This window comes from Melozone crissalis, unplaced genomic scaffold (genome assembly GCF_028551555.1).
Source record: "Melozone crissalis strain CALT ecotype California unplaced genomic scaffold, PUWL_Pcris_2 ptg000016l_1, whole genome shotgun sequence".
Classification (NCBI taxonomy): Eukaryota; Metazoa; Chordata; class Aves; order Passeriformes; family Passerellidae; genus Melozone; species Melozone crissalis.
Window position 1 is genome coordinate 21,225,620 of NW_026535794.1, and position 12,356 is coordinate 21,237,975.

Sequence of the window (12,356 nt, forward strand, 5' to 3'; positions counted from 1 at the left end):
TAAAATAATTTCTCATACCTTGGATGTACTTATCTTTGTTCAGTGTTTTATAATGAAATATTGCTGAAATGAGACTCAGAGGTAGCCTGGGATGACAGATATTAGAGATAATGGAAAGGACGATTTCAAGATCTGGAAAGACATGGGGAATCCTTGGAGCACCTAGCCAGCAAAGTCCAACCCAAATGGTCCAGATACTATCTGTTTATTGTGTCCAAGCCATAACCTGGCAAAATCCAATGCTAAAACATCAAAGTGCTGCTTTTACAGAAACATTTTTAATGTTAATACCTATCAAATGCTTAACACTTCCATTTTGTACAGTGATTGCTTGCCTTGTGATCTGTCCATCCACTATGAGTGCTTGCATTTCAGGCTGTGCTCTGGATTCATTGATGGAAAAGAAGTTTCATAGTAGTCAATGATGAAGAGTGTGGGTAGACATATCAGCAGATATATTCTCCATTCCTCTGCAAGGAATTTGGCTGATGCTGCTTTTCTCAGCTTAGTATTAGTTTTTCACTATTATCTTTAATATTTTTAAGTTTGGCGTAGTTTCTTGTGAGATGCATTGGTTCTTTTAATTCATATGATATTTTTAATTGGTGGTAACTAAAAATGTGCTGAAACAAATTCTGCTGTGATTTGTTCCAGTGGAAGTCCAAAGTCACTAACTTCAATAAGCATGAAGCTGCTGTCTGGGGACATTAATATTCTCCTTCTGTATGTTCTGAGATCCGAGTGTGTGACAGACATTGTGTGTCTGCATTAGCCTTATTAGGGAATTAATCAGTGCTACAGAATCTTCCCAGAGACTTGAATCTGAATCATCTATGCTTCTAAATTGCTGGAAGAGTCCCTGGCACAGTTTGGGCATGCTCATTTCTCCAGAGATTTAATATGCTGGTTTTGGAATGTGCCTATTTCCAGACCTTTACACTGATCCTGCTAAAGCTGAGACACCTCCTTTAGCCCATCAAAATAAAACAGTCAAGTTTAGAAAAATGAGAATATCTGCAGTTTGAACTCTAAATATATTGTGTTTCTTCAATCAGTTAAATGAATACTGGTTCTGATGTGTTATCATTAAGGTTTATGTCACATTTTGACATTGATTTCAGGTACAAGCAATTGAAAAGAACAGTTTTATGGCTAAGTAGCTATTGGTTTTCCCCCAACAGTTATATTTCCTATTATACACTGAATCTGTTTAATAAAATTACTGTGCTTTAGGAAATGAAGAGTGATAAACATTTTCAAAAGTACATGCATGGAGTACAAGAGGGTACAGCTGTTCATCCAAACATAGGTGGGGTTTGTGGTTTTTACCAGCAGTCCACATTTTTAATTCAGTTGGTTTTATAAGGATGCTAAACTTTAACAGCCAGCATGATGTGGAAATACTTTGATCTTTCTGCTAGCTAACCAGATCTGTGGATGAATATAATGTACTTTATGTCTTGTTACACTGATTTGCCTTTTTTTTCCTTGTAGGCTTCAGAAGCTTCCAAAATACCTACTTTTAGAAAATGTTAAAGGATTTGAATCCTCTTCTGCAAGGTAAACTGTAGTTAATATATGCAGGTTTTAGTTTGCAAAAAGGATATATTCTTTAGAAGGAGAAGGGATTTATTCTTTAGAAGGGGTTTTCTTTTCCTAGAATTGGAGTTAACAAAATAACTTGAGATGGGACAGGAATTAAAGTCTTAGGTTGTGAGAAGAACTTACTAGATAACTGGTTATGTCTCTAAGTGGATAAAATACAACAGTATTTTATTTTTAATTTTATTTGATGAGTATTTGATTTGATTTTGTTTGATGATCATGTTTGCTTTAGAAAAGATCAGAATTAGCTTTCAAAGAAAATAATAATATGTGTTCCATTCAGAGGTTTCAGGGGTTCATTCATGACAGGATCTCATGGTATCTTGTGTTATGGTCACAGAATAGTCCAGGGGCTTCTTGAGTGCCTTTGTTGAGAGTAGATTATCCCTGGTTCAGGGCTGCCATCAAATGGTCCAGAGATGCAGTAAGAAGGTTGTATTTGGTTGTGGTCTGAAATGTGGAAGAGGAAAGGTGTCACTGCAGTTACCTAACGACAGCAGGAGCACTCTCCTCCCTTGTGACCAAAGCAAGAGAGAGAGAGTTGCCATCTTCCTTCTCAGCTCTCACTGGAACAGAGTGGGATCTTTCTGTGCGCTCCTTAAGGCACCAGCTGCCACCCTGCATATTGTGCTCTTAATCAATATGGCAGGCAGCTGGGAGACGTGCTCAGCTGGTTCAGTGTTCGTGGTCTCCTCTTGTAGCCCCTGGGATTCCCTAGGCTGTGCCTTGCTGATCAGGGCTAGGGACAAGCTGTACTTCAGAAAACACCCCAGTTAGGACACTTGTTTTCTGTTATGCCACCTGGGATGCAGTTTCACATGCAACGCTGGGTACGGGTCACAACTCCTGCCTATTGTATAGTTCCAGCCTAGTGCAGTCTGCATGGAATACAGAAGAAAAGTCTTTTAAGATTATTTCCCTTACAATCTTTTTTCATTTTTTAAAGCACAGTCCCACCTCACTTTTATAATCAAAGCCACTGATTTTTCTCATCCCTCAATTTAGTCTTTTTGTTAGGCTTAGCTGGTGCTGTGTATGTGAGTAGAAGGAACTAGTGAGCTCTTCGTGGTTTTAATCTCCTGTTTTATGATTCCCAATAAAGAGAGTATCTTGCCCTCTGATTAGTTTCCTTGTTGACACACCACAATTACTTTCCTAGAGATGGGATGTTTTTTGAAGAGGCATTTGCACTGTAAGTAAGAGTGAGGTGCCTTTGAATGCATAATAGTCTCTAACACTGAACTTCATATGGTTGCCTCTTAAGTTCAGTAATGGATGACAAATCAATAATTTGCTGTCCAATTATTTCAATGAATGCTTTCGTAAATATGATGTCGAATTTAATCTGTGTTTATTTAGGATTAAAAAAGGGACTGAAGACTATGTGAAGGGAGTAATTGCTTTTTGATTCCTTTCAGAAATGAACTTTTGCAAACACTAGCAACATGTGGATTTAAATATCAGGAATTTCTCTTGTCTCCAACATGTGTGAGTACTAAAATTGCTCTAATATTGTTTAATAGTTCAAAGTGCACTGAGTCCAAGAACATTAGAAAATTCTTTTCTGTATGAGAAAAGAGAGTCATGCCTGAAGCTGAAGATACACTTCAATGGGAAAACCAACTGACGTGACTTCTGATTTCTCATACTGTCATAATTGTATTGCTGTTTGTGTTCAAATCCTAGTCCCATATTGCTTTGCTGCCATTTGATATTTTTAAGAAGGCATGAATTTCCACTGTAACCAGGAAGGTGGTTTTCCCTGCAGGAGCCCCATTGCTTCAGAAGTGCTGTGCCTCTGGATTTCCCAGCACAGAAAATGTGACTGTTTCTTGTGGGAGGAGGAGCTTTGTTTCCATGTTACCCTGGCAACTGAAAAAAAGTTTGAGAGAGATTTCAGATTGTGCAACTCTCACTGGAATCAGTGAAGTACCATAAATATTTGAGAAAAGCTACTAGAATGTAGCTTGAAAACCAATTGTGGTGGATTTATTTAGTTGTTAGGTGTCTTATAATTCCTTGTTTAAAAAGGCAAAGAAAGACTTTTTTGCTTTGAATAGAAAACAGACAGTACCTGTCCCAAGAAATCATGAGGCAAGTAAATTTTTCTTCTTGCATCACATAAAATTTTGTTTACATTCATATTCATTTACAGAGAAGGTCAAAAATATGAGATGCAGAGAATAATTGCTCCCTTGGATCTTTGGAAGTACCTAGGTGTGGAAGTTACAAGTGTGTAGGTATTATGAACCTAGAGAATACCCTGGAAGAAAGGAGGCTTCAGGATGACCTAATTGCAGCCTTCTAGTACCTGATGGGACACTACAAGAAAGACAGAGAGGGACTGTTTACAAGAGTCTGCAGTGATAGGACAAGGGGCAATGGGTTCAAATGTATGGAGTAGTATCAGATTAGAATCAGGAGGAAGTTCTTTGTGATGAGGATGGTGAGGCACTGAGGGTTGTGCAGAGAAGCTGTGGATGCCCCATCCCTGGAAGTGTTCAAGGCCAGATTGGATGGGGCTCTGAACAACCTGGTCTGGTGGAAGGTGTCCTTGCCCACAGCCGGGGGATTGGAGCTAGATGACCTTCGAGGTCCCTTCCAGCACAAACCATTTTATGAATCTCTGATTCCGTGAATACTGATATCTCTGAAGTCATAACATTTATTAGTGTGTCATAGTTCTGTTACTGCATGTAATGGCAGATAACTTGTATGATGCTATAGACAACTTTTTCTCTACTATCACATGGACTAAAGACTTCTGAATTTTGATTTCAGCTTGGCATTCCCAATTCTAGGCTGCGGTATTTTCTAATTGCAAGGCTTCACCAAGAACCATTTTCCTTTCAAGCTCATGGTCAAGTGAGTCTATCCATATTACTTGAATTTGCTTCATTTCATGAAGACTGAGGGATAAATTTTCAGTTTAGTGGTGCATGTTGATAAATGGAGAAGAATGAGTGATTCCAACAGAAAAGTTAAATTCTATCTTCTTTTTTCAGCCTGGATATTGACCTTTGTAAGGACAGATGTGCATGTCTGTGGCTTAGATGGCTTTAAACAGTTGGGAGATGTGTTTTCTAGCCTGATAGTGGGCTAGAAAACATGTCATACTGCTACTTTTTTTACACACTTGGAAAGGACTTTTTGCAAAGGCAATTATTTGAGGCTGTTCTGACATCATTGCCAATAGGTCAACTAATCTTGATGCTACTGCTTTTGAAATCTTCAAGGAAATAATATTTAAATGTTATTGTGAGCATCTCAGAAGGAATTCTCACTCTCTGTATGGTTGTTTGTTCTTACTCTCTGTCAAGTTGTTTATTAAATACAGTTCTTTAATTTTATTTTTGTCATCATTTCCTCTTAGATATTGACAAGATTCCCAGATCAGGATCCAGAAGATTTACTCAAGGAAAAAGTTGCTGACAAAGTGGGAGAAGCCAGTTCTTTGTCCTCTGAGGAGAAGAATCTGGATCCAAGCATTGATCCAGATTGCAGCAGCAAGAAGAGTTTAGAAAAAGGGGCCTTTCTGTTTAAGCTTGAAACAGTAGAAGAGATGGAAAGGAAACATAATCAGGATAATGATCCCTCTATTCAAATGCTAAAAGACTTCTTGGAAGAGGAAAATGAAGAAATGAGTCAATATTTCTTACCACCAAAGTCCTTACTGCGCTATGCTCTCTTGTTAGACATTGTTAAACCCACCTGCCGGAGATCCACATGCTTTACAAAAGGGTAAGGTGCCAAGAAAATGTCTTGCTAAATCATGTCCTGAAATTTTAAGTGTATTTTCTTGCTTGTGTCCTGTAAAATCACAGAGAGGTGTTTCATCCAAAAATCCTAGGCCTTTGAAAAAAATCTCCTTATATAGTGTGCTTGCTGGTCCAGTGCAATGACTGCGTGAGAATCTGTCTGGCAGAACATCATGTGCCCACTGCAAAAAGGCATTCACAAAAGACAGTTGCCATTTGTTGTTGACCTTCACAGAAGCTTCATTACCCCTGCGGAAATATGGTTCCAGTAGACTGGTATAGTGCTGATTCATTAATGAATTTCTTTATATTGCTCGATGAAGTCACAAAGTGTCATGCATGACAGATCCATTCCTCATTAAATCTGTCTCCACTGTACATTTTATTGATTTCTTGGATTTTTCAGCTACGTAGATCAGAATAGCTATGGATTGTCATAGGTTGCTGCGTTACAAATAATATTTGATGGAGCAGAACATCGGTGCTTTTCTGTCTAGTAGTTTTCTGATTTGTACTTTGCAATTTTAAGTTTGACTTTACAAGTTGGTGAGTGTTCTGAAACTCTGTGGACAGCTGGTCAGGAGCTTTTCCACTGAATGCATTTGTATTGAAACATTGCAGTTGGAGCCTGCAAATTTGTGGGAATTTTTAATACTGATAAATTTTTGTAATTGGATTTTTTTTTTTAAGTTGCTGAGCGTTTCAATAAAATGTCTTGGATGATGAGTTAAAGCTAATTGTAATTTTTTTTTTAATTGGAAGAAATTAGACTGTCAGATTGACAGAATTCCTGCAATTTTTATTTTTTTTTTATTTTAAAGGTTTAGACAGTAAAGAAGAAGAAAAAGAATTTCAAAAGTTTGAAATTTGTGCAATGGCAAAGGTCTTCCCTCAGCTCACATATGTATATGCCTTTTCTGCCCTCACTCTTTTGAGTTGAGGGGGGGTCAGCATCTCGTGAAATATCTTTCTTAACTAGAGTAGTCAAAAAACCCTTAGCCAGAATGGTGTCTGATGTGTTTTCTGTGTGCCTTAAGTGTCATCGAAAGTAATTGGCCACTTGTGGTTTCTGTAGAATACGTCATGGTAGTTTGTGGTCATGTTTATCAAAATCACACTGAAGGAGGCTCCTGAGTAGTTAGAATCAAGTCTCTGTACGTAGTGGTGAGAAATCTGACACCAGGGGAAGGTGAGTCTTAGCCCTCTGCTGATATGGAGGTAGTTGCGGTGGTGGTTCTGTCTGATTTACCATCTTTGTTTTGTTTTTCAAGAGCCTTTGGGAAGGAAGGTTGCCAATATATTTCTCAATGTAATCATCTCATTTAGCTCTGCATTAAGAGAAAGTTTATAATTATATCTCATTCAAGTCCCTTTCTGAGGCCAGAAGTAAGTCCCTGCTGTATCTGTTCCAGAAGTTCTGTTTTTATATTTCTCTGAAGCATGAGATCTAGGAAAAAGACCCCTGAATGGGGTGGAACCGCACTCTGGGTAGTACAGAGAATCCCTCTGCTGCTGTGCCTGTCTGGTGTCTTTCTTGTAAGTTGCACTGACCATCACCTTTGAGAGTGGGAGAAAAATTTCCCTCTTTTCTCTTTGGTTTTCAGGTATTTCTAGCAAGGTTAATGTGATGGAAATAATCTGGGTATGCCTTCTCTAGTTCTTTCTATTTCAGGAACCTCAAATGCAGATAGTTAATCAGTGATTTTTGCTATACCAGTATGTCTTTTCAAAAGCTTTGGTGGAGTACACCGCAAAATGTAATGGCCTGTAATGCTTGAGAGATCAAGCAGGTCATTCTGTGTGCCCTTCTGACACTGACTTCCTGGGCACTTAGTGAATGATTGCTGAGGTTTGTGAGACTACCAACACCATGGTTTCTCTTTGGAGTGTGTTTGTGGTGGCTGAAGTTGAGTATTTTAAAGGACAGAGGAAATGAAAATCATATCTGACTTCTCTAGATGTAGTCATTCTGGATATACTTTAAATTTTTGCTACGTATTGACAAGAGAAATGATACCTTTCAAAATAGTGCAAATATCAATCACAGAAGAGTTTTCATGCTTTGTGGAAATGACTTTTTGTCAGTCATAATATACGACACAATATACCCAGAAAAAATACATGTGTGAAATGAAAAGATTTTTTTAAAGCTTACAGAAATAAAAGAGGCAGGGAATCTTGAATCAGATGAAAATTGAAGACTGCAATTTCTTAAGCCAACTTCTTTCATTGTGACTTGTAATGAAACTTGTAATGAATCTTGTCAGAAAATCAATACATCATTTTTTTACTGTGACAAAATTTAATTATGTTGGTCTAAGGTAGGAATGTTAACTTTTCTGTAGTCAGCACTTTCAATAATAATAAATAACAATCCAGCTAATATTACATTAGCCATATGCCCACATTTGTATTAAAAAGCCAACAAGCACACACACACGGCCTTCTATGCACACAGACACCAACTGGATTTTTTTTGGGGAGGAGGAATTCTGTACTCTAGTGCCAGTTATTTAGACAGGAATATTTATTTTGCCCAATAGAACACTTCAATACTACTCTGAATTTTACCCCATTTATTGATTTTGGCTCAGTTATATTAAACTGAAATATTACCAGATGCTATATAAGAGGAAGAGGATGAGGATTCGTCAGTGCTGTGTGTGTTACATCATTAAACCTTGTGTTAGGGAATTTGCAGAATTAAAGATTAAACCAATTAAAGATTATGTATTTACAAAACAGATTCCACGTGTATTTAATCTGTAACAGTGTTTAGGTGTTCTGATCCTGAGGAAGATTTGTAACCACTTTTTTTTAAAACGAGTGCTGCTCTGGCTGTTATTGGCAGAACTAATTGTAGCTTTTTCAGCCCAGGATGAAATACTCAAGATTGAGCCATTCTGGGTCATTGTGTCTGTGCTGAAGGGAGAGTGTTCTTTTATTCACTGTGGAATTAGAGAGGCTTGAAACATAACTTGTGCCATGCTTTAGGAATGGGTCCCAAGTGGAACAGAGGACCTTTATTGTCGTTACCAATTGTCTTTACAGTTGTACAGATAAAACTAGAGAAGAGTGTTTGTTAATAATTGATGCAGACCACATCCCTCTAATGCAGGGCATCTTCTGAAGTTCTTCTGCAGGGCAAAGAACTTGATTTGTCTTGAATCACTTTTTCTGTTCAGAATGTTCAAACTGCCATAGTTAGACCAACAGAGCATGTTTCTGAAAGCCCATAATTATATTTAAATGATAGCCTTGAAGAGACAGCAGAGTAAACATGTTGTTATGCAATCAACCACAAAGCATGCAGAATAGCTATCAGTGGTTTCAGAATGCAACTTTACTTACTGTTTACTTGGATTTAAGTGTTTCTCTCTTTCTCTCTCTTTCTCTCTCTTTCTCTCTCTTTCTCTCTCTTTCTCTCTCTTTCTCTCTCTTTCTCTCTCTTTCTCTCTCTTTCTCTCTCTTTCTTTCTCCCTCTTTCTCCCTCTTTCTCTCTCTTTCTCCCTCTTTCTCCCTCTTTCTCCCTCTTTCTCTCTCTTTCTCTCTCTTTCTCTCTCTTTCTCCCTCTTTCTCCCTCTTTCTCCCTCTTTCTCCCTCTTTCTCTTTCTCTCTCTCTCTTTCTCCCTCTTTCTCTCTCTCTCTTTCTTTCGCTCTCTCTCGCTCTGCTCTGCTCTGCAGAGATGCCTGGCCATCACCCTTCCTACAGGGGAAAATCCGCAAGCAACCAGAAGTTAAACCTGACTGAACCACTTTGTTTCTGATGCTTTCACATGAAAGCTGGAGGCTCACACTAGTGGTCCTCCTTTTAATAAGGAGAGCTAATTTGAACCTCTGGGATCATTTGACCTATAAGACGTTTTGCCCTAATGTAAAATAGGCTTAGGCAACTTGGATCTTTTTTTTGGTGGTCCTATGCTTGAATTCCTTGGCTTTGTGTAGTTGCCATGTATAAGACACTAGTGTTGATAAACCCTTGAGCACTGAGGGCAGACTCATCCCCAGAGAGCACATTCAGAGGGTTCTGCACTCCAGGGGTTAGCAGAGTTTATAACAAGGTTTTCTGCTTTATCTATCCAGGAGCCTGTTTGTTCATGAAGGGAAAGAAACCTAAGTAACCTTCCTGCACCTTTGCAATTGTCAATGCCATGAAATACTGTGAAAATATTAATTTAGGATTGTTATTGTTTTTAAGGTATGGACACTATGTAGAAGGGACTGGCTCTGTTCTGCAGACAGCAGTAGATGTACAGGTAAGTGTGTAGTCTAACATATTAGAATGACTTGTATTAAAACTTGAGACTTGTTTCAAAGCTTGGGTTTTTTCTGTCTTCTCCTTTGTTATTCTGAATATTATAAGAAAAAAGTTGTTTAAATGTACATTTTATGGCAACTGAGTTTCCAGTTTGTGTTCCTAGACAGGAGTTTGTTTAGACCAAAATTATATCACTGTCTCTCTGTGAGGAGAATATGAGTTGCTATTATTTTTATCTGTCATGTCATACAGAATTTTCACAGAGGTATGTGGAAACCTTAAAAATTACTAGTTCTATGGTTCATGACTAGTAGTATTTGGGCCTTGGGGAAGGTAATAAATGTACTGGTTAATCAGTATTCAAAGATACTTTTCACAAAGCCTGTGTTGTACACAAGCCCTCCCTTCCTCCTACCCTTCTGTGCTGTTCACTAATATTATAGGGCATTTCTAAGCATAAGAGGAATGCAGCTCTGGAATTCAGGATAATCTCAAAGTGAGAGTATTAAAACAGCTGCATCCACACATCTTGATTTGTATGAATGGTCTCTTATTGAGTTATACTGAGTCACTGTCCTTTGTCGTTAACAAGTGTTTGCTCTTTGATTGCCCCATTAAGTATTGGTATAGCTTGGAACTGGAGGAAGAACTTATGAATATCCTCATGGCAACATTGATTTCTTTCTTGCAAGTCCATGTGTTGAGATGTTGGCTGCAAAACCAGAATGCAAATGACACTTCCAAGCAAAACATGCTTTGTCTTTGTCCCTTTAATAATTAAGGAAATATTCTAGTAAGATGTGACTGTAAATTTTATATATTTTGCCTGCATCAGTCACATTTCTTGGTTTTATATTCTTCATAGCTCGAATCAGTGTTCAAACACATTGATGAGTTACCAGAAGAAGAGAAGCTTATGAAATTGTCAACATTAAAACTGAGGTACTTTACCCCAAGAGAAATAGCAAATCTTCATGGATTCCCTTTGGAATTTGGTATGTGCTACAAAATACACACTTCTACATTATTCTTCAGAAATGCTAATGTATTTGTTTTACTGGAACTATCTATTCTTTTTATTTTGTGTTTTTTTCAGACCGCTCAGTTCTTATGATTGATTGATTCTTGTTGTTTGGTTAACTTTGAATTTCTCTAAATTTCCACTAGTTTTTTTCATGTATTGTAAGAGCCAGCTTCTGTGATGAGGTTTATCTTCATAAGCTAAAATGCTCTGTTAGTGAATTGCATTGAAGGAATACCTTTGTTTAAAGTTGAAAGTATTTATTCAGCAGCCAGTGTTACTCACAACTGTGGTAAATCAACATTTCCTGCTAACTTAGGAAGTCTGTTTGTGGTTCTCAGTGTTTGAGCTGCTTGCTTTCTCCTTTCCACACATTTACAGCTGCTGACAGGGAATTTCAGATGGTACAGATAGTTCTTTCTTGAGGATTAACCAATCTATGAAGCCATCTCTGTCTTTTAGAAAGGGCAGCCCTTGGTGAGGTACATCATTTTCTAAGTGGCTGTTTTTTTGAAGGAGGATTCAAGGAGCAAGACTCAGCAGTATCAGTACACTGGATACACATCAACAAGAATTAAACCTGAAGTAAATTCATCAGAATTCTCCTTGTAAAAAAGGGCAAGCATGAAAGTATAGCTTTTAATATCTGCTAAGAAACTGTCCTGCTGACATCACATCAGATCAATTTATTGTCGCTCAGCAACAAAAGCATCCATGAAATTATGGAAGGGTTTGTGTTTGAAGAGACCTTAAAGATCATCTATTTCCAGCCACCTTCCACTAGACTAGGTTGCTCAAAGATTAAGACAGCACTGACCTTGAGTAATTTGTTATATTTTGCTTTGACTCCCTCAGTGACTCTGAGAAATGTGACTTGTTTCTATGTATTTATTTCTTTCACAATTTTAGTTTGTTTTTTCATTTATTACTTGTTATATTCGAAATTGCTACATTTGGAGAACATGATCAAGGTTGCTCAGTGAAACTAGAGTTGCCAGCACTAAGCTTACATGTTTTATGAGTATTTGCAAGTGTGTGCTGTGTTGTTAGTTACCAACATGCCATGTTTCTTCATAGCCTCTCTTCTTTAATGGATCTGTTCTATTTGCCTTTTAGCACAGCTCTGTTTCATATTTATGTACGCTGATGTCAAGATACTTGAACTTAACAGAGCTGGATTGGGCTTGTGTAGGCTTATCATGTTGCTCAAGGTCTCTTTGAGCATAAAATTGCCCATTTTCTCTTTTTTAAAATGCAGCTGGAGTTTTTCCACTGTTAAATCAGTCTCTGTGACATTACTGAGAGGTGCAATAGGGTTAATGTTGCTTGTATTTTACAAAGGGAGAACTGAGACAATGGAGAGATTTATATTTGGAAGACTCCATTACTTCTGGGTGAGCAGTTCACAAAACCTGACTTTTATAATTTCATAGTGCTTGGAGTGATATCTTGCTTTCTGTTCAGAGTTCATCTGCAGACACCTGTGAGGTTCAGTATTTTTGCAAACCAGAACTGAACTCTGAAGACAAATCAGGCTTCTGAATTTGAGTATCATCCAGTTCATCACCATGTACAATGTGTTCATTTAGCAGACCTGTCTTTTGTTCATCTGGGATTCTGCCTCTCAGACGAGAGTACCCTTTTGCCATAATTATGGCAGTTACTATTATAACTGTTTTACAGTTCTTGCAGTTCCCTTCCCTCTCTATACTGC

General features: G+C 37.8%; 1 protein-coding gene across 2 annotated transcripts in view; it reads left to right on the plus strand.

The window, feature by feature from the left end:
- The window catches only part of TRDMT1 (tRNA aspartic acid methyltransferase 1), a 28,866-nt gene that overhangs the window by 13,295 nt on the left and 3,215 nt on the right, over nt 1-12,356 (plus strand). For both annotated transcript variants that reach the window (XM_054274257.1, XM_054274258.1), the window contains 6 exons: nt 1,495-1,560; nt 3,024-3,093; nt 4,387-4,470; nt 4,979-5,346; nt 9,562-9,619; nt 10,487-10,616. In XM_054274257.1, the coding sequence (XP_054130232.1) occupies nt 1,495-1,560; nt 3,024-3,093; nt 4,387-4,470; nt 4,979-5,346; nt 9,562-9,619; nt 10,487-10,616 (776 nt within the window). The remainder of the gene's footprint in view (nt 1-1,494; nt 1,561-3,023; nt 3,094-4,386; nt 4,471-4,978; nt 5,347-9,561; nt 9,620-10,486; nt 10,617-12,356) is intronic.